Raw genomic sequence first — 20,426 nt, forward strand, 5'->3', positions numbered from 1 at the left:
TGGCCTGGTCGCGTAACGGGCAATAAAACACGCGGGACGCATCTGGGTGCCTCGTTTCTTTATCTCGCGCCCCGAACGATTCTTCTCTCGAACCTCTCCATCCACCCTGTCGACCTCCGGGCGAAGATCCTTCGTTCGTTTCTCGTCCCATCGATGGAGAACGATTCGCATGACCATCCTCTCACACCGATAACCGTTTAAACCGCCCTCGCGCATCTCCATTCGTTTCTTTCATGCATTCGCGCGTGGCTTTGCTGTCGAATTCTTTTCTCTGTTACAGTAAAATGGCAAAGGCTCTTTATGCTAAAACGTTTATCCATATTTTACGATAGATAGCTTAGCGAAGAAACTCGATATTCTACTAGAAAATGAACCCATTAAGCTGCCTGGTTAAAGGAATTATGCAGCCAGCTTTATGAAAATGGATACTCGTTCCAGTAACACGGTCAAAGGGAAGCACGGTCTGCGAAGCCACGCATTAGCATTGAAATTCTGGCTGAGTGTAAACCAGCCAGCTATCCAATGATCCCGTAAGATTGCTTCGTCAATGGCCCCTGACCTTCTCGGATGTCTGACTCGCGCGAATTCGTACTTTATGTAAAAGGCTATTAAACGACCGAACGAATATACAAGGAAGAGAGCACAAACGAGCATTATTCGCGTGAACTGACATGCCCGGCCGATTTCTCCAACAAACGGCCGCTTCACATTCCAGTTATCGTGACATAGCGTCGCTTATCAACTGAGAGGCACGCTCTCCGTCATCTCCATCGAATATTTCGTAACTGGGAACTCGATCGAGGAGGAATCTCTGCCGTTGAAACGCATTAACTAGCAGGCAGTAAAAGGTAACGAATGAACGTTCGCGATCGTCATCCCGCGGTAACCGAGCGAAGACGTTCCCCTTTCTACGCGTTACTTTCCTTTCCTTTCCTTTTTTTTTCTCCCGCTTTCTGTCGTTTCCAAGATTTATTACAGCCACTTTCGCTAGCTTTCCAACCCCGCATTTATTTCACGCGTGACCGAAAAGCCGACCCTACGATCCTCCACCAAATACCTACAGAACCAGAAGCGTATTTACTTTAATTGGCTTACGGGAGGAAAAATTAAATACGATACCGGAAAGGGGACCATCGATATCGCGCCCATACACTCGCTTCTTCATAGACTACGTCCCTCTACTTCTCCAACGTCCTCGTTCCACGAATTTTTGCGGTTTTACGTCGGACGTGTTTAATTACTGCCGCGATCGCGGACTACACTGTCCGCTAGTTTGTATGGTATAAAAAAAAGAAGGGGACAAAGGGGACTAACATAAAATTCCTAACCAGGGGTGGATCGCGCTGTAGAACGAATTATAGCCCGAAATTATCGTAAAACTTGCAGCACTCCGGCAAATTCTGCCGGAGAGCGTAATTAAAAATTGCAAGCGTTAAGTGCACGCGTATATAACCGTGGATGATACCGCGCCACGCGTTCCCTCTGGAGTACATGCATGTTCCCGATATCGATATCGCTAGTGAACCGATTTCCGTTGACCAGTGTCGAATTTGCGATGGAATCACTTCGATAACTAAATCGTCGTTAATTAAAAGTGTCTCGTTATTCGCCTAATAAAAAAGAAAGAATAATTTCGTTTCCATCGAAATAGGTGAAAATTTAATATATCAAGAAGGAAGTCGTATATACAACGTTCTGACGAAACAAACACGAATCGCAAATCGAAACAAGAAGAGGACGATTGTTGGAGAAAGAAAACGGTATTCAAAGGAGGCAACTATAAACCAAGCCTAATCGATGCACGATTCAAAGAGCCATAAGGGTCTGCGGTAGTTCGATTCGATTCCCGGCATGTGTTTACCTTTCGTCTCGGTAACGAGGTTCCAAAATGCTCGCAGGTATTTCAAGGAATACGATTATGACACCGCAGTGCTGCCGCTGCCTCCGGAGCAGGTTGCGCGCGGCTGATTTTATCGGTACACGGGGAAACGCGTGTAAATATGCAGATAGCTACTTGGCAACTCGTGTACCCACGCTTAATGCGACCAGCCGAGTCGTAGTCGCGCGGGAAAGCACAGACAACGAAGCAGAGCGAATGTGTGCAGATAATATGGCAAGGGATGGCACGGTATTGGGGCCAGTCTGTGGTTCGTTGCCTTATTAATTGGGCGCGTTTGCCCTACAACGACGGCGTTAAAGCACCTGATGCACCAAACTATTGTTTAACATCGAGTCGTTAATTGGATCCTTCTCCGAAAACTTTCGCAATAAAGTTCCAGCGAACTTGAAACGATTTCAAACAAAATTATGATTGGTTAAGGAAATACCACTGAATCATTCGTCACACGAGATACAAAGTAAACGGCGGTCGATCATCGAGTCAACAATGCTATCGAGAAGCAACGTTCGTGCGTGTCTACACGATGGTTGCAAGTTCCCTCACCAGAACACAGATATACACATCGGTGATATTTCTGTTGCCCAAGTTCGCTAACAATACCCAGCCGATAGGACATCTGTTGACAAGAACCGATATCTAGGGACCGTGGTCGACCGATCTGACAACTATCGCCGCTATACTCGCGAGATCCAATTACGACATTCAGCCTACCATGATCCAACTGTGTCAATCATCGAGGACATCGAAAGATCCGACTGTTCAATCAACGTGGCCGATGGTGCCAGACAAATTTAATTATCGATCGTACATTACACATACTATTTTGCTGCGCGTTTTAACAAAAACGTATATGTTAGAGAAATGATTCGAGACCAACAAAATTGTGTCTGTAGCAATTCGATCGCTAGCAGACAAGTTCGTTCGTTTCTCGTCTCCTCGAGTTCGATAATTACCATCCTTCAGCTTTTCCCATGGTTTCCCCAGACTGTAACCCGGCTCGACGAATCTCCAGCAGACGATACTTAAGGCCGGATTCATGATTGCTTCCGCACCCAAGAGACTTAATTATCAGCCGGTCGATCCGTCGCGCGAATTTGTGCATACGTCCAAGTTCTGTGACCATCGTGCACGAACAGTCTGCATATTTCAATCCGTGCAATTACCCTGGAGGTATAGCAGACACTACGATATGGCGAGACCCTACATTAAAGCATAGAGTTGCGGTACCAATTAAATATACGGCCATTTACAGTTGCCTAACAGATTGTAATCTTTTCAATGCGATATGATTATAACGCGACTAAAATATACCACGCGTGTACTAGAATTTTCAATAAATGGACCAAAAGGAAGTATCAGCGATATAGCGATAGAAAAAAAGTGCTAATACACCGAAACGAATATTCCAATAATGAAAAAAAAAAAAAAGTCAAAGGATAGTAGAAGCAGCAACAGCGCAGAAACCAAAGGGAAAGTTTGTAAAATTCGATCAAACGATATCCGTGCGTAGAAAATGTGATGCGTGTTCTTGAAAAATTCATGATCGTGTTGTACACGAGGCTGGTAAAAGGCCGCTTCGTACGAGCGATGGGCAAACAAAATGCGCGCACTTCGTCAACCATGGCTAGCTTTTCGATATGCAAAATAAATCGATCTAACCGCACGACCGGCAATAAATAAAGCAAATATAATGCATTTTCCATGGGCGATTTTCGTCGCGGTTCGTCGCGAAAAATCGAGTTGATCGTCACGCAAATTAAGCGGCGGTCGAACAGGCTTTCAATACCGTGTATGAAAATTAAATTCCCCGGATATTGTGCAACGAAAATAACGACGTACGTGTAACCAGTTTGTGCTAACAACAGGGGGGGTAAAAAGGGAGAAATTACATTTTTCTGCGTAGCGTTTGCAAGGTTTAAAAACCAATGACAGTAGAAATGGGAAATTGGTTCTGTTTGGTGAAATATTGGTGATTGGGAATGGCTGAATGTCGTTTACGCGATAACTTGTCGAGAAAAGCTTTAAATTTTCAAATTTCAATGTAAAAAATGGAGTGTACGATTCAAAATCCAACGAGCATCATTTCCAATAACGAAACAAGTCTCCTTTTGCCGCAGGGTTCCCTCGCGGCGGTAAAATCCAGGCATTTGCCTCAATTTTACAAGAACTTCTCAGGTGCGAAAAGGAGTCTGGAAACCATCCAGTCGGATTGCCTGGCAATCCAACGTTCGAATCATCGAGAAAGAGGGAAACGAGCCGCGAGTTCCGCGCGACAAAATCACAGCTATTCGCGCGTGTGTCGCATCGAATCGTCGTCGCGTTCACCGCTTCTTCCTGCTCGCCCTCCTACTCCACCTCTTTCTCCACTCGAGATTCGATTGTCCCGTGGACGAGGCTTTATTATCGACGCGGTAACGCCGTCATCGTCGTCCTCACGATTGTTAGTACGATCGTCGTTATTGTTATTGCACTGTGGCTGGGTCGACACACGAGTTGCGGCCCTCGCTCGTTTTCCGCCTCTCGACTGCCTACGTGCCCAATTCCCAATGCAATTCCGCTTGCGGACGCCCACTGGAATTATTTTCCTATCCATTTTTTTACGCGTCAACCCCTGTCCACTTACTACCCGGAGAAATTCGATGGCACTCGCCGATTTAACGTCATAAGCGATAAAACGATAAAAGCTTTTCTTCTTAAAAAAATTATCTAAACGTTTAATGCTCAAACAGGATGGAAGCTGGATTAATTCTCAGAAGATCTCGTGCACATTATTTCACGTTTATTACTTTCGAAGGTACCTTACGTACGATTTTATCTCTTTACCAGTTGACTGCGTTCCACGTGTATACGCGACGTCAATCCAAAACTTTATTTCGGTGCGGTTGACGCGTATACTCATTGTGCGAAATAAACAATTGCCATTTGCTATAAAAACGTGAAAATTTTAGTAAAAGGTAATACAAATTACGTTTACTGATATGTTTCATTTATACTGCCAGTAAACCTAATGTGTATTTTATAAACAAAAGTTTAATTATTTGATTATTCCCTTTGGTGCGTATATCGGCTATTCCCCGAATTGTTTTGTGTTTTATACCAGCTTATATAACATTATACCAGCTATACTATCGGAAGCAAATCTATTTCGAAAATGTGCCGTCTGCTGGAACCCGTAAGGAGTCGCGTTACTTTGTGTGGTTACTTTGTTTGGTAAAAGTCGCACTGAATCAACTGAATTTCTTAAATTTTTTTTATTTTTCTAGTTTATGAATTTTATTATTTTTTGACAATTTTTAAGTTTTTAATAACAATATCTTTTTCGACAACGAATTGTTAATTTTTTATCGAATAAAAGTGTAATCCTCCTTTTGTTATACTTTTTTCATAAAATTTATGATAGGAGCATTTGCGCTGCATTCGACGTGTATACTCGTCATTGCTCGATTTTAACTACGCACCCCGTAAGAGATTTTTGAAAGTAAATTCCGCAGTTAACAGGTTAAGTAAATTTTCTTTTCGCATAAAGCCAAACGTTATCCTTTTTTTAACTTTATCCTTATAAAATAAGAGACTCGATATTGGTGATAACTAGACAGATAGAGGAAATTTAAACGGGTAAAAATATACGGGACACGTGTAATGCTCGGAAATATGCAAAATATAAAAGGTAAATCTCTATGTATTTAGGTTCCACTTCTTGTATCCGTAAAAATTTGAATTTGTCTAAACGTGGACAGTCCAGCGATAGCAATAACCCAGTCCCCGCCAGGCGAACAACTCCAGCCGATTTCAAATTCTAATCCGATAAACCGCCTATCTCGATGCGACTGTTCGCTCGGTTCCAAATTAATGCATAACACATGACGTTTCCCTGGAAGAGATCACGATGATGGAAATTCCGTGGAGGCAAATTTGCCAGGCTGGCGACGTGGCGCGCTCGGAATCACGCGTTTTGCGACTCGCCGAGCGGAAAAAGGTCAACCGGATTGTTAATCGCGATCTGGTCGTTAGGTTGATGTAATTGATTGATCCGCGCCGCTAATAGGAACGCGATGAATTATATGATCGTGGCCGTCCTCTCTGGCATTGTCCGACGACCGCGAATATAACGCGGAACCGCTAACGAAATTTTCATCGTTGGAAATTAATTCGCGAGCGGCTCGCCGCCGATGATCATCCTCCGTGCGGGAAATCGAGTTATCGATTTTTGTAGAAACGAGGCCTGTGTCGCGCGCGCGTCCTGTTTCGCGTCCACACCTCGACGAAATCTTAAGGAGACGAAGGATATTCACGAGGATAGCAAAGAACTTTCGCTCGTTCCCGTGGCGAAATCGGAAAGCCCGAAAGAGAAATCTCGCCTTATCTTTCACGGCCTATTTTTACGATTCTCAGTTGGGAAAAATTCAAACGGCGTGACCTGCTTTGAATAAGTAATGCGTCATGGAATGGTCGATCCTCGGGAATTTGCTTCGTTTTCCGTCGATCTCCAATCCCCGTTCGCTCTTCGGGATTTTTATGGACGCGTGTAGCTCGCGTGATTAATTTTCGCGTTCCTCTCTCCCTCTTCTTCTCTCTCTCGCTGTCATAGAGCGAGGTAGAGACGATGGATAAATATGTTTGAATAAAGTTAGGAAGTCAGGAAGGAAGAACAGGTGTTCCAGAAAACGGTAAGAGAAGGAAAAGTTTGAAAGAAGCGGTGGAAGAGAATTAATCCGGCCCCTCGGGCGCTTACAGGTTGTCGCTTCTTAAACAAACAATTAATACAAAGAGGCTGGAGGTGGTCAGGGCCGAGGGTGAACCGTAAGTAGGTTTCACCGCGATAATTTCGACGATGATGACCGTAATAATGGGAACAGTGAGCGAAAAGAAATTTTGCCGGAGGTGGAACAGGGTACAACAGGTAGTATCCCTCTCAAAGACACTTTTTTTTAGAAACTTTGATAAAAGACGGATGAAACAAAGAACTCGGTAGGTGTGAGCGCGGCATTCTCTTCAAGCCTTTTCGCGAAAAATTTTACGACATTGCTATGCGCGTTTTTACTCCGTGTCGATGGAACGTTTCACGGAAGATCGATGTATCCGAGGAAAGTTGAAGGAGAACGAGCCAGGAGGAAGATTAAAGTAATTTTCTGCTGCTTGGCGTACAGTTCGTTGACACCGCGAGAACTTGCCTGCTTGTTGAAGGAAAATTGTGGAAGTTGAAATTGGAAGTTGAATTAGATTTAACTTTGAAAGTCCATCCGGTGGCAAGTCAGCGCGCAGCAAAATAGCCGAAAGTGACAATTTCCTTCTTTCGGTCACCAGCCGGGAAACATCGTGGAACTAGTTTCTCTCCTGTTTCCCTAATCCCGGCTTTTCTTTGAACCTCGTCTACCTGTCAGTCTAACTGAAATATCCGGCACAAATTGCATCGCGTAAATTGGGCGCAACGTCTTTCGAAAAGCATACGTTTAAGGATGATGAACCGGTAGTTGATTATTCTTACGATTGTTGTGAAATCCCCTTAACAAAGACAAAGCGCTTTACATCTTCGTTAATGACGTTTCAAAGAGCAGATCCAACGAAATGCAGAGACTCGATAGACCCGCGACGCTGGTTCGTGATATAGAAGACCGTTCCGATCACCCTGCAATATTAACACTCGTCTGTCTCTCGTGCTAGAAGCGTCTTCTTACGTCTCATCCTCCTTTCCAATTATCTCTAACCCAATCTACCTCGTAAAAGAATAAATCACGCGGCGATGTTCGATAACCGGTTGCTCGTCGGTCGTTCGTTTATTAATGCAGGCTCGTCGATTCTCGTGAATAATAATCTATCCGGTCGCGTACATGAATCGACGTTATTAATTAATAGAATCGATATGGAAACTGATAACGCGGCGAACGTGACGAATCTAGGTCAACGGTGCGATGTGTCGCCGGCTACGGCCACGTAATTTTCTTGCCGTTCCGCTCTCGAGGGAGCGTCGACCGTGTTGTACCCTTTTCCGCTCGAAATAATTAATATACAAGGCACGAGAGAGCGATCCGTAGGCGGTGGGATTTCGGCCCAAGGAAAGCTCTTTCCGAGGGTGGTCGGCGAAGCCCATGAAGTGCTAATGTGCTTCCGTAAAGACCTGCACGCTACCTCGGCCCGGACCGGTTCATAAAAAATGCACGCGTTCTTGGAGTTTGCCTTTCTCGCGAACCGTGCCCTACCGCTCCGCAGTGTTCGCGACTTTAACCGAAGGGGAAACGTTAAGGAGATCCGTTGAATATAATTTACAGCGCGAGATGTAAAGAGCAATACGGAGTAGCACAAAGATAAAGCGTAACGCTTAAACTTTAACGCTTGAAAAGAAAAGTCAAAAACGATAGAAAAATTCTATCTACGGTGGATTGCAATGACGTCCCATTCGTATATCGTATATCGTAGAAAAACTTGCCCGATCAAACGCGAAAGGAATCGGTTTCTATTCTTCGTCAAACGTTGAAAGAAACGCGATTCGTGGTGCGTATCGTTATCGAGAAACGTATCATTCGCAAGACGGAGGGAGTGGAGTCGCGTGACGATTTTTCCAAGGGAAATGGTATTAATCGAACACGGTAGCGAGCGTGTAGCGTGGTTCCCTTCAACCGGCGTTCTTTTTCGTTCACGCGACACCATCGGCCCGCCATAAATTCGTCGGGACACAAAGAGAAACGAAACTCAAGAAGGCGCACGATGCTTTATGTCTCGCATCACGCGACCCACCGATAACATTAACGAACCAATCCCAACCTCGTGCCCTTCTCCGACCGTTTTCCACCCTTCTCAGAAAACGCCGCGGGGTGAGAGTTATCGTTTCGGCCGACTGCTCTCGCGTTCTTCTGCTCGCTCGCCCTTTCTTACCCCAACCAACCCCTTTTCGACTGCTTAAACCCTAACGAATCCGCTGGCCTTCTTCTCTCTGTTTGGCCCACTTTTCTCTGTTGCGTGGCTTTTCTGGTTACTCGTGTTCGTTCGACGCGCTGCGGTTTTTGCGTCGCCTCTTCGTGCAGTGAACGAGCGTAATCATCGTCAACCTGTTTCGTGATCATCCTCGGCGTGCTCTCCTTGGGGATGGAACGTGGCTCACACGCGTGGCCGGGGATGTGAATCGTGAACTTTACAGACGCGATTAACCTTTTGTCGTTGGATTCGCTGATTAAAAGTCGCTCCTTTTCGGGCGAGGATAAATGTTTTTGTTTCGTGACGAATCGGTAGCTCGCCGAGCATAGCCAGCCGTAATTCGTAAATGTCAGACGCTGCTAGGAGGCCGATCTATCGCGAAGATCTATCGCAGGTTTTCGAAACTTTAGAAAAGCCTAGAAGATATTGCAGGACCCGTTTATCGAAGTGTAACGAGGTTAAAGGAGAAGAAAGCGGAATAAATTTGTTAAATCGCGGTTCATAAGGAACGATCAATTCGCGGAGCGTTCGCCTCTCTGTCTCTTCACTCGACGTAGCCACTGCCCGAGATCGATTCGATTTGAATTCCAGCCATACCACGGCACGCTCGACGTCGAATACCACCGCACAGACGTTTTCATTTAGCCGCGGGGCCAACTTCTTTTTTTCCCGCTTTAATTCCCCGACCCCTTTTCCTGCTGCCTGTGTTCGCGTCACCTGTTCGCTTTCAACGAAAGCTGAAGTACGCACGAGCTCCCATAACGAATGCATCCTCTCGTGGCCGTGTAACGGCTCGATAACGATCGACTCTTGCATTGCGAGTTATATACCTTGCTTTCTCATACCCTCGCACCGTCGTCAGCAAGGCGTCACTCTTTTCCTCCACGGAGCTGTTTCTCCGTCGAAACTTGAAAAACTTCCCGTTGTCGGTCGAGTCGAACGAAATCCACGAGAATTTTGAACGTTCTCCTTTAACGCGAGGCTCGCGAGAAATCTGTTAGCTTCCCAAGGAACATCGGTAGCGCCCTGCCATCTAACAGACCGTTTGATCTTTCGCTAGTCACCTCGTCGTTCGCTAAAAGATTCACGAGAACGCCCGCCCTGACAGCGAGTTTCGTTCAACGGTTTGCTATTCATGGTGTCGGCTGTATTCACGAAGGAAAGCAAGGGTCCTTCTCCCTCTTTCTCTCTCTTCTTAGGAGAAGACGAAACATCACCGGAACACGCGCAGTCCCGACGACGAGGAGCCACGATTTTCATAAGCCCTTATTGCCGTGTTCGTTGCCGAATCGCGGGCACAACGAGCTAAGAGAGAAAGGGAAGAGAAAACGGGAGAAAAGGAGAGCTTAAGCGTTGACGACAGTTTGAGAGATTCTCCTGGTATCCCGTTTGCGGCTAATGTACCGCCCTTACCCTCCATCGCAGACGTTCTTTCTTCTCGAGTCTAGCCGCGACTTTAACGCCAGAGGAAATCCGCGCCTACCCCGTTGCGAGGAACGTTTCTGTCTACCTTCGCCTCGATACCGTACTTCTTTTCTTGCTCTCGTACTTTTCTTCTCATCTTCTTCTCCTCTTCCCTCCTTTCGTACTTCCTCCCTCTTGACTTTCCCCCTTTTTTTCGCTCCCTCTCAACGCCAGATGCTACTAACTGCACCCTCCTGATGAGATCCTCCTGTAGGCTGCCTGTTCAGCTTCTTTCCAGCGAGCCGTCTTCGCGAGGAAGGGCTGAATTCTCACGCACGCGGCCCCTTGCAGCACGTAGACCAGCCCTGGATCGAACGTCTCGTGCGCTCGTTCGACGCCCTTTGCCCTCGCTATCTGCTCCGCCATCCCCGTGTTTGCGGTTGTTTGCGTCGCCAACCGCTTCGTCGAGCGCTCTGCTGCCTTTCATCACGGTGATTGGGTCGCGAGTGCCGTTGCTTATCGGCGGCAAAGTTGCTCGGAATAATTGGAGGACTCCCATTTGCTCTCCCCTGCCTTTTGTCGCTATTCGCTGCTGGCTCGTCCCGTCGAATCTACGACTTGCGTTCCGGCGCCGCTATAAATGCATCTGCGTTCTATTATTTACCAATCAACCATGATACATCGACTAGTCGTTAACACTTGTACGCTCCGTGGCCGTATATATCAGCGATGCTAAAGCATGCGCCGCGTTCCAACGCAATGTTGCAACGCCGCGGCAGCCCTCGCAGCAGATGGTTTCGCACGTTTCACCGTGTCAATTACCAGCAACGATGAATCGTTCTCTCGTTAACAGCGAGAGGAGGAACGACGCGATAAACGCTCCGGTTATTTGATCGGTGCCGAGGCCCTTATTGTATAAACAGTTTTGCCGCGGAATAAATTGTGCTGCGGGGAAAAGTGGCGATAGTGGCCGAGCGAGCCGCGGAATTTTCGACGATATAACACGCGCGAATACGGAAGGTTTTGCCTGGTGCACGCGCGGCGAAACAACGCAGGCGTCGCTGTGCTCGGGTACTCGGTGATTAATTAAAACGGAGGTTAATATACGGGTCGAGGCGCGGCTTTAAGAGCAATTCATACTGTCCCGAGGGGTCAACCACGGAATACTTTTTAGCCGGTTCCACGGTAGAGAGAGTCAACGAGCGAGTCTGATTCTCTGCCCGGTTTAATGGGCCACCCTGCTAATTCCAAGAAGACTTAAATCACGGCTGCGTATCGAATGAATTACCCATTATTTTCGTAAATAGCCGCCGCTCGCGCACCGGACGGCCGCGACGTTTTTTCGTCGCTCATGAGTCTTCTGGGACACCGGCGTCCAGCTTCCTCCGAAGACGAGTCGATATACGACAGTAAAAATACTGCCCAACACAGTCGTGATCCCTTATTGTGACGATAGACACAGAATATAGTAGAATAGAGTAGAATTTATTGTCTCATTCGCAGTTTCAATTTAGGCGTAAACGTTCAAATTCAAGTATTTGTATTTGAACGAAAAAATTCAAGAATTTTGAGATCTCGCATCGAGCTGAAAAATCTTTCGCGGGAAATCAATTCTCGGGGCGAAAATGTAGAAATATGTCCGTGTCGGTGGAGGAGCGGCGCGTATCAATCTTTGACGGATCAAGCAAGTTTTGTGGCACCGCTTGAGTCCGTGGTATCCATTAAACTCTCGTCAGACAGGCATCCACGCGTCGAGCTATGGACTTAACCAAGTTTGATGGAAGTTTTCCCGCTGGAAGGAAAATTAGATGACGCGAGATATCGCGGCCCCTCTTTCCTTTCGGCTTACCAGCGAACTGCTTCTTGATTCCTCGTGCCTGCTGACGCCAGATTATGAATATTTCATTTTTTCCTCGACACGGTAGACGCGTCCATGCTCCTCGAGACCCAACATTCGCCTCGATGGACACGAAGCGTTCATTGTTTGCGGACAATACGCGCTCCAGAGTAGCTTTATCGGTGTCCCGACGACTCGTTTCGTAGGATGGCTCTGAACGTGTTGGATCGTCGTTTTCTCTGCTGTCTAAATAAATTCCCTGTGGAAAAGAATTATTTAAAAATATATTTTGCAAACAACGATGGTAATGAATCATTAGTAAACTTAATTTCTCAAATACCAAAGTAGCGCCGTTTCGTTCCGGTGTAGAATCTAGAAATACTAACTGATTTTCTTTTCTCTATTGCAGCTCTCGGAGCTCGAGCAGCGGGTGTTGGAAGCGGAGGGCCGAGCCGACGAGGCGGAGGACAAGGTGAGAATAAATTTTCCAGTCGCGATCGTTTCGTCATCTCGAAGAGATTTCTCCTCCTCTGCGCTTTTCGCTCAAGAACACCGATCATCCTTTCGATTCTCGGCTCGTTAACGTTTCCTTCAGGTCGTAAACATCGATTCAGGCCGTTGAGAGAAATCGAAACGCTGCTGGTAAATCGGTTTCGTCTCACGGCATCGTAGCTCACGAACGTCCAATCGATTCGGTGTAAATGATTGCGCTGTAGCTCTGCTATTAACGGAACGCCAGTGTCGTTGGTTAATGCTCGACCAACTGGCCCGAAGACACCAAGGATAAATAATTAATTTAGCGAGTGGTAACGACGTTCCTAGCAAGTCCTACCGTCCGCTTTAATGACTCGCCTCCATCAGGCCAGTATTTTATATACCGAGTGTTCCGTTATAATTTACTCTCCGGTATAGCCTTAGTAGCTTATCTAAAAATCATATTTTAGAGGCTGAAATTAGAGCGTCGCTTTTTCTTTCGATCGTTCAACGAAATGGAGAAATTATACAATAAGATTTATAGATAATTTTGTGTAATCGATAGAGCGGCTTAAGAGAGCGTTGCGTTGCAGCTATGCACGCCCTTTGACCTTTTCAGAACCTTGTCCCTGAGTTTCTGCCGGAGATCCTGACTTTTAATCGGGCCGTGAAACATTAAATTCAGTGAACCAGGTTAATTAGAAGTTCGTGCATAAGTTGTGAAGCCGAACATACGCGGAATGGAGTCGTATCTTAATGGACGGATGTTCCAAGTGTCTGATCTTCCATCTACCAGCGTAGATAGGAACATCGAATAGTCTCCCCTCACCGACAAAGCACTTGTTAAGTGAATATTTAAATATCGTAAAAGCGGTTAACTGTTACTTAGTTTTATCACGCTTCGCAACGTGAGCGATCAAACGGCGGAGTTGCACGTGAAAATATCGATACTGCGTTACCGACTAGATAACCAACTGTTCGAGGGTGCACCAGGAAACCAACCGACTATCGTCTCTACCGAGTTTCGCATCGATTTTTTCCCCCGACCTTGCAACCCGGTTGCCTGGTATTTACCGACGGATACTCAAATTTTCATAAACCATCCGGCCCTGACTTTATACCAACCGTGGGCAATCGCAATTCGGAACTTTACAACTTTGCATTCGATGTTCCGATAAATCGATCCTTTGGAATACCAGCTCACCGATTCGTTTGCTCTGTTTTCTTTAATCGACATTAATTCCCTTTTGATACCAAAGAAAGAAGACGTGGATCGATTCGGAACGTTATTTACGAAACATAGACAGCAGCCTTCGAATTAATCTCTAAATTCTGTTCTTCAAAGATCTACCAAAAAAGGAAATCGTATAATTTGCAAAGCAACGACATTGAACCGAAAAGTTTACTTTACCCTGGAAGTAAAGAGAATTCGGGAGTAAAAGTTCGGTCGGTACACCGGAGGATCCGGGTGTCAGAGCGCATGTTACGTCGCATTGATTTTTGCGTTTGGCTGGCGAGAAAGACGGGGACCACGAGAACGGGAGAAAGACGACCAGCTGGAACCGCTGATGGACGAACGAGGAGAGCGCGAGAGGCAAGAAGAGCAAAGAGAGAGAAAGAGAGAGAAGAGCGACAATATGGCCGTACGACCGGCCGGCAAGACCGTCGTTTTGTTATGACCTCGAAATTCGGCCAAAAAGTCGGGCGTTCGTGAACCACGTGCATCCGGTGCCGGTGCCGGCGGTAGATCTTCCGCGATCGTTCTTGCCCTCGATCCTTGGTGCACCCCTCGATCGTGACGGGGAGAATCGGTCGGGACAGCGGCGTCGACGAACCAGCGCGTTCTTGAAAATTATGGAGACCGGCAGGTGACACCGATGAAAGGTAAAAACCCTTTGACACCAGTCACCACACACACTGTCTTTTAAATTCAAACATCTCGTCCAGTTTTTCCTTATACCTATTGATTTTGACGTTTAATCGAGTTTCATAGCTTCGAGGTCATGGTTGTCGAAGCCATTCTTCGCAGTTGTTCTTCTTGATTCTTTGGTCTTGTTCGGTTCGAGAAGATCGTGCGTAGTTTGTAGTTCGACTTGCTCCCTTCGATGTTGACACCATGTTTAACTATCTTACGGATCACGGAGAATTCTTAACGAACTCTGTTTCTCTCAAGAAAGGGGATTCGTGGTAGCATTTTAGGCGAGCAGCGATTTATATTATATTCATCAGTAGTGTTCAAGAAATGTTCTTGATCGTGACCGTTGTAAGGACAATGTCCAGACAAGTGTCTTGGTGCTCAGTATAGATGCATGTTTATCAGTGTGTTCGATCAAGATTGAATCCAAGCAGATCTACGAGTGCGTGGACACGAAGCGTCGCGAGGAAAGAAACGAGAGACGAAGAGCGTCTTAGCGGACGCGGGTCGACTTAACGACCCGCTTTGACGGGACGTGTCGCGTATAGAATTGGCGTGCAGCCAATTCATGAGTAATCCACGTTTCCCGTGAGCTGCCGCGCAAGCAAACAAAATAAAGGTACTTACGCGCAGTCGTTGCTTTCTTACTCCCCGCGTACAGTTCCCCTTTAAATATTTCAAAGCAGCCGTGGCGCCGGACTTGTTTCGATGTTGCTGTTTCTCTACGATGAAGCCCCTGTTTCGAACGTCGATTCTCCGAATCTGCCCTTTGAGAACAAGGTTCTTAAAGTCACCGTAGAGTCGCGGCTTTCTTCGTCGTGCGATCCAGGTCGGCTTAATCTCTAGGGTTTCGGTACCTCTCTCGCTGGGCTTGAGTCATAGCGATGTAACGCTTGATTTCGTTGCGCGTTGCTATCTTTAGTCTTGGCGATGTGATATTCGAATTTGACTTCTTTGCAATAAGGTATTGTGAGTAAGATAAAATTATACAGTTCACAGGTTCGTTCGTGGCAAAACATAAATAACGGCAAATTTAGAGAATAGTGTTTGTAACTATACCTTGTGTTTACTTGTCACGAGTGAAATACTATTATAATATCTGCAAACATTCTTGGTTACTGATAAATAGACCGCGGATATATATATTTATGCAACTTCATAACTTTACTAAAATAATTGAAAAAATGAGACTCGAGCGAAAGATTGCTTTATCTATGAAATATCGTAAATGACACTATACTTTGGATACCTTAGATATCTTTACATATTACGCGTGCATCTATTTACAAAGAAACGACAAACGAGGTTCATCGTGTATCTTCCAAATATTTCTTTGAAAAACTACGTCTTTGAAAAACGTTCTTTTCAAACCGTGGACTATACTTTTTCTGGAAGAACTCGCGTCTAGCTCCACTCGAGCCTCAAAATTCCAATCTTCTCAGCCTCTTGCAATTCCTCGTTAACGCGGAGGTCGCGCGATATACGCGGAATAGCGGACAATGTCGAGCCCTTCTCGGTCGACGACGCGTTTCTCACGCGTTCGTCGGTCGTTGATCCATTTAGCCAGCCGCAGTCGTGGTCGTCTGTTCCCTTTTTTTCCGCGGCTCGTTCCCCCCGACGATCGCAGTTGAATGAATGTTTCTGCATGTACATGCACGTTAACGGGCTGCTTTTGGCGGGAAGCCAGCACGATTCGACGATGCGTCCGTGAGAGGTGATACCGCTTTGTCGCGTGTACGCGCACGTGCGTCGAACCACCATGAAAAGATAAGGGGGCCAGCCTCTCAGCTCGTCCCATGGAACCCGCTATGATTCGTGCGTCCCCTTCGCCAACGAAAACAAAGTGGCCCTTTGCCATTGAAAGGTCCCTCTAAGCTTCCGAACGCATACGATTTTGTTCAAGAAGCTCGTAATACCGTGGATTTAGGTTATTATTTTAGGTTAGTATCCTGAATGGATCGGTCCAATTTTCATGAAACGTTATTGCGATCCTCTATCAAGAAGGTAGTAAACCAAAGGAGGGAAAAAAGGAATGCGTAAAGACAATGCAAATGGCAACAGACGTGACGTTTCTGTAGATCAGCGGATGGGATTAGATTATTCCAGCCAGCAGCTATTTCTAGTTTCGCAGTATTTCGCTTTCAGGGTTGTGCCTCCGGAGACGCAACACGAATCGATAAATCTTCGGATAGAGTTCAAACGTCCGCAGAAGTCGTTCGATCGAATGATAAACTCGCCGTAGCCGGTCGTTGTCTCTGAATTAAACAGCTCCGACTCGACTGCCAAGTCTGCCTTCCTCTGTTTCCCTATTGAAATCCAATGAACCGAGTAGCATTGAAAAAGACAAAGAGTTTCGCAGACCATTTGATTGCTTGCAGATAGCCAATTTCTAAATACAATCTGCTTTAAAAGTGAGAAATCCAAGAACTGCTGTACCACCCGCTAGATATAATTAAAAGCCAGCAACCGTGAATCCTACGATCCTCGACGACGAATCAACTTGTGCGTTCAGAAGTCGACAACCGGAAGGCTCGTCCCTCCCATACAGCGATCAGTGTCGCTATGAGACACCCCGTGGACGATCGTTCATCGCAGAACGTGTCGCGTGGTGACGACGGGCGCAGGCCTGCGAGATACAAGCGTGGAGCAGATCGATAAATCTCAAGACGTAGAGCCAACGTGGAACGTGTTCGCGATCGGGCTGTCGCGTATTCATCGGTTTCCCTCCGACTTGGGTGGTGTTAGAGGCTGCGAATCGGCAGAGAGCCTAAGGAAGGAGCCGCCGTCTGTCGTCTACTATCAGGCCGACGTACTTGCCTGTGGGGTGGCGTATGTGCACACGAGGACCTCTACGAATTCTGCCATTGGCTGCGAGCCAACGTGACTCATCGGCCGCAGGAAAGGCCGAAGAGTTTACGCGCATTAGTTTCGTTCAGTTCAGTTCGATCATCGGCATCGTGCGCACCCTTATCCCCGTAGTTTATCCCCCGAGACTCGTTCGAGTTACGGTTACGAGGCAAGGGAAATCTCGTGTCCTGGTTCGCTGTTTATGGGAGTGTCCTCGAGAATCGAGCAAGAGCCCTCGAGGAGAGGAACGAAGGGTTTAAAGGGGTCATTGGTCGATTCTGATTAGCTCGCGATCGGCTATCATGGCCACTCGTAACCTGGGTAAGGAATCATCTAATATCGTATTTTTTAAACGTTCGGTAGGATACGATTTCTTGGAAAAAGTTGGTGGAAAAACAAGAATCGAACGTACGATCGTCGTATCGCGTGTCGAATAAATTGTATCGGGGGTGTAGAGTAACGATGCGGCACGTGGCCAGATGAGATTTACAGTGAAATGGGCCAGTGTGCTGGCTCGGTGTGAAAGAGTGATCGAATATCTGGAACGACAATTCGGTGGAATGTCGGTGCTATTAATACTGCTCTGCCAGCGATGATTCGCGTTGCGGCCCAGCTTTCTTACTCATCGTCCGCAAACGGTGCAGCCTTGTTCGATCAATCTCGCAACCGAAAATACGAAGCTTAACGCGTCTTCTTATTCCGATTCGACTCAAACTCTAAAATCTCTTCCTCTGAATCTCTGAATTTGCTATTGAAAAGGAGAAGAACGCGATCGAACGACAGAGAGAAGCGAAGTATCACGGGATCCTTGACTCTGGAGAAAAGACGACAATGAACGTGAAAACGCGAAGGGTAATCGATATGATTCGCAGAGCACATGCAACCACACGCGGTGCCAGGAGGAAAACATTTGGCCAGAGGATTTCTCCGTTGGCGTATTGATTTTCTCAATATCGCTCTCTGTCTCTCCCCTTTTCCTGCTTTAGTGGTGGACGCGCGGAGTGCAGCGCTTACGTATCCGTATTGCGTGAGCGTGATATCGATTTTTGACAGCTGCTGCAAAACGAGCATTGCCACCATCGTGGCAGAAAAGGGGTGCACCAGGTCCACACGCAACGCCAAACGTCCCTTCCTTTTTCTCCTCCCCTTTCCCACCCTCATTCTCTCTCGCTCTGCACGCTTTGTCATTGCTGTTTACTCGACGATCCCACGCCACTGCCATGCTTCTTCGATCGCGCCGGAAACGTGGCATGCTCGCGTGACGCTTTCCGAACCGACGAAATTCACGGAGTTCTAGTTATCGTTTGGAAAGTAGGCTGGCCAGAGGGTTCGCGCAGACAATGTTTTTATGGGGAGGAATCGGTGAATGAGTGTCTTCTGGGCCATGAGCTAAAGAGTACTTTAAGAGACAAAAGCGGAGATCGACGATGTTGAAAGTTGAGAATTAAGTTAGTAAAACGATCTGTCGTAATGGATAAACGGATTTGCGACGACTGGAAGGACGTGTTGGATGTATTACAGGTACGGATGATGGAGGAGCGGCTAGTGAAGGGTGAATACTGCTTGAGCACATCCGGCGTTGGTTCTCCACCGCATTCGCTGCCGTCTACTTCCGGTACGCAGAATGACAAGATCGAGGATGTACATTGTGCCTGCATCTCGAAGCTAGAAACACAGGTCGAGGAACAGGTAATGGAAACAAATCCAGACGTTTCTTCCGAGAGAAATATATGAATCGATCCGCCGTATCGGAACCTCGTCAGGTTCCTCGTAGCATCAGCTTGCTTTCGAACGTCTAAGAATTCTATACGACAAACGGATTTAATTTCATCAGTAATTTTGCAGAATCAGTATTCTGATAATCTAACGCGGTTGCGTCATGATAAAACAACGCGCCGTATCAAAGAACGGTCGAGATAACTGATAATCTACGAACGATTACGAAACGCTTGCAGAGGCAGTTGCGGCTTCAAGACGCGAGGCAGGTCGAGGCGAAAGCCGCGAGAATAAAGGAATGGGTGACCAATAAGTTGAGGGAACTGGAACAGCAAAACCAACACCTAAGGGAACAGAACAACAAGTGCAATCAGCAGTTGGAGCTATTGAGAAATCACATAACCAATATCGGCCTGAAACCACCTGTACGTAGAGTCTTCAGTATCGGGAAAGAATTTTAAAAATTCATTTACCAAAGTACGTGTTGTTTCAGGCACCCACAAGGGCATCCTTATCTCTGGAAGTTGACCCCACGTTACGCAGACGATCGGAAAGCTTGGAGGGAACACCGCAGACGGTACCGGAAAGCGTGCAAAGCGCCGTAGCGGAACCACAAGCTGGTACAAAGCACCGAAGACACCTGTCCGCCTGTGGAACTATACAACGAGGGATCACGACCACCAACATGGATTCAAGGTAGAATCTCGCGAGAAGCCTTCGTCGTCTGACGCTTCGCGCCTACGTACATTATTACATACATCTCGCTTCTTTTCGTAATAATCGCTTCTTTCGCTTCTGCTTGCGCGTCGTTCGTTAGCCTGTAGCGTCGCGTAAATATGTCTCGATTCTCCTTGGGAGGTCTCACGACGTGATAGCGGCGCCCGACTCTCGAAACTGTGGTACCCTGTAACGTCCTGAGACTTCCTGCGGGGATCTATCGACCCCGTGTATACTTTGTTCTCTGTTGCCTTCCAGTATAGAGCTTCTCTTTTACTTTTTACCTTTATTTCCTTCGTTCTTATTGGCACGAGCACATCGCTACGGGGCTGTCGCTGATCGTGTATCTATCGAAGCGATTAAAATGCGTTTGCTGGCTAAATTAGTTCCGTGTTTTATGCTTGCCGTTCTTTTTCCGCTGTAGCTTGCTATCGGAGGAGCTTGCTGCTGCGGTGGAAAACTTGGTGATGTTACCGAATATACCTGGAGTCTCGGAGACGAGCAGAGACAGCGGCAGCTCGGAGGCTATTCACGATTACGCGGAGATCTATACGCCGAGCAGGGAAGGAATGAATTGGGCTCAAAGCGCGCAAGGTCCCCGACCACCCACTCCACCCTTGCACCGATTTCCTAGTTGGGAAGCCAAGATATACCAGGTACTGATATACGCGTTAATCTTATTAGGTTCGTTTGTGCATGTGAACGGT

At 46.8% G+C, this 20,426-nt stretch overlaps 1 protein-coding gene across 13 annotated transcripts in view; it reads left to right on the top strand.

Moving 5' to 3' along the window:
* The window catches only part of LOC126924785 (uncharacterized protein CG43867), a 98,663-nt gene that overhangs the window by 70,521 nt on the left and 7,716 nt on the right, over positions 1–20,426 (top strand). For 10 of the 13 annotated variants that reach the window (XM_050739622.1, XM_050739623.1, XM_050739640.1 and 7 more), the window contains 5 exons: positions 12,460–12,522; positions 18,808–18,975; positions 19,242–19,427; positions 19,496–19,698; positions 20,144–20,375. In XM_050739622.1, coding sequence (XP_050595579.1) covers positions 12,460–12,522; positions 18,808–18,975; positions 19,242–19,427; positions 19,496–19,698; positions 20,144–20,375 — 852 coding nt within the window. Of the gene's footprint in view, positions 1–12,459; positions 12,523–14,106; positions 14,409–17,202; positions 17,608–18,322; positions 18,735–18,807; positions 18,976–19,241; positions 19,428–19,495; positions 19,699–20,143; positions 20,376–20,426 lie in introns of those variants that run through there. The other 3 variants (XM_050739703.1, XM_050739714.1, XM_050739723.1) reach the window with 3 other exon arrangements.

Source organism: Bombus affinis, chromosome 2 (genome assembly GCF_024516045.1).
Source record: "Bombus affinis isolate iyBomAffi1 chromosome 2, iyBomAffi1.2, whole genome shotgun sequence".
Taxonomy (NCBI): Eukaryota; Metazoa; Arthropoda; class Insecta; order Hymenoptera; family Apidae; genus Bombus; species Bombus affinis.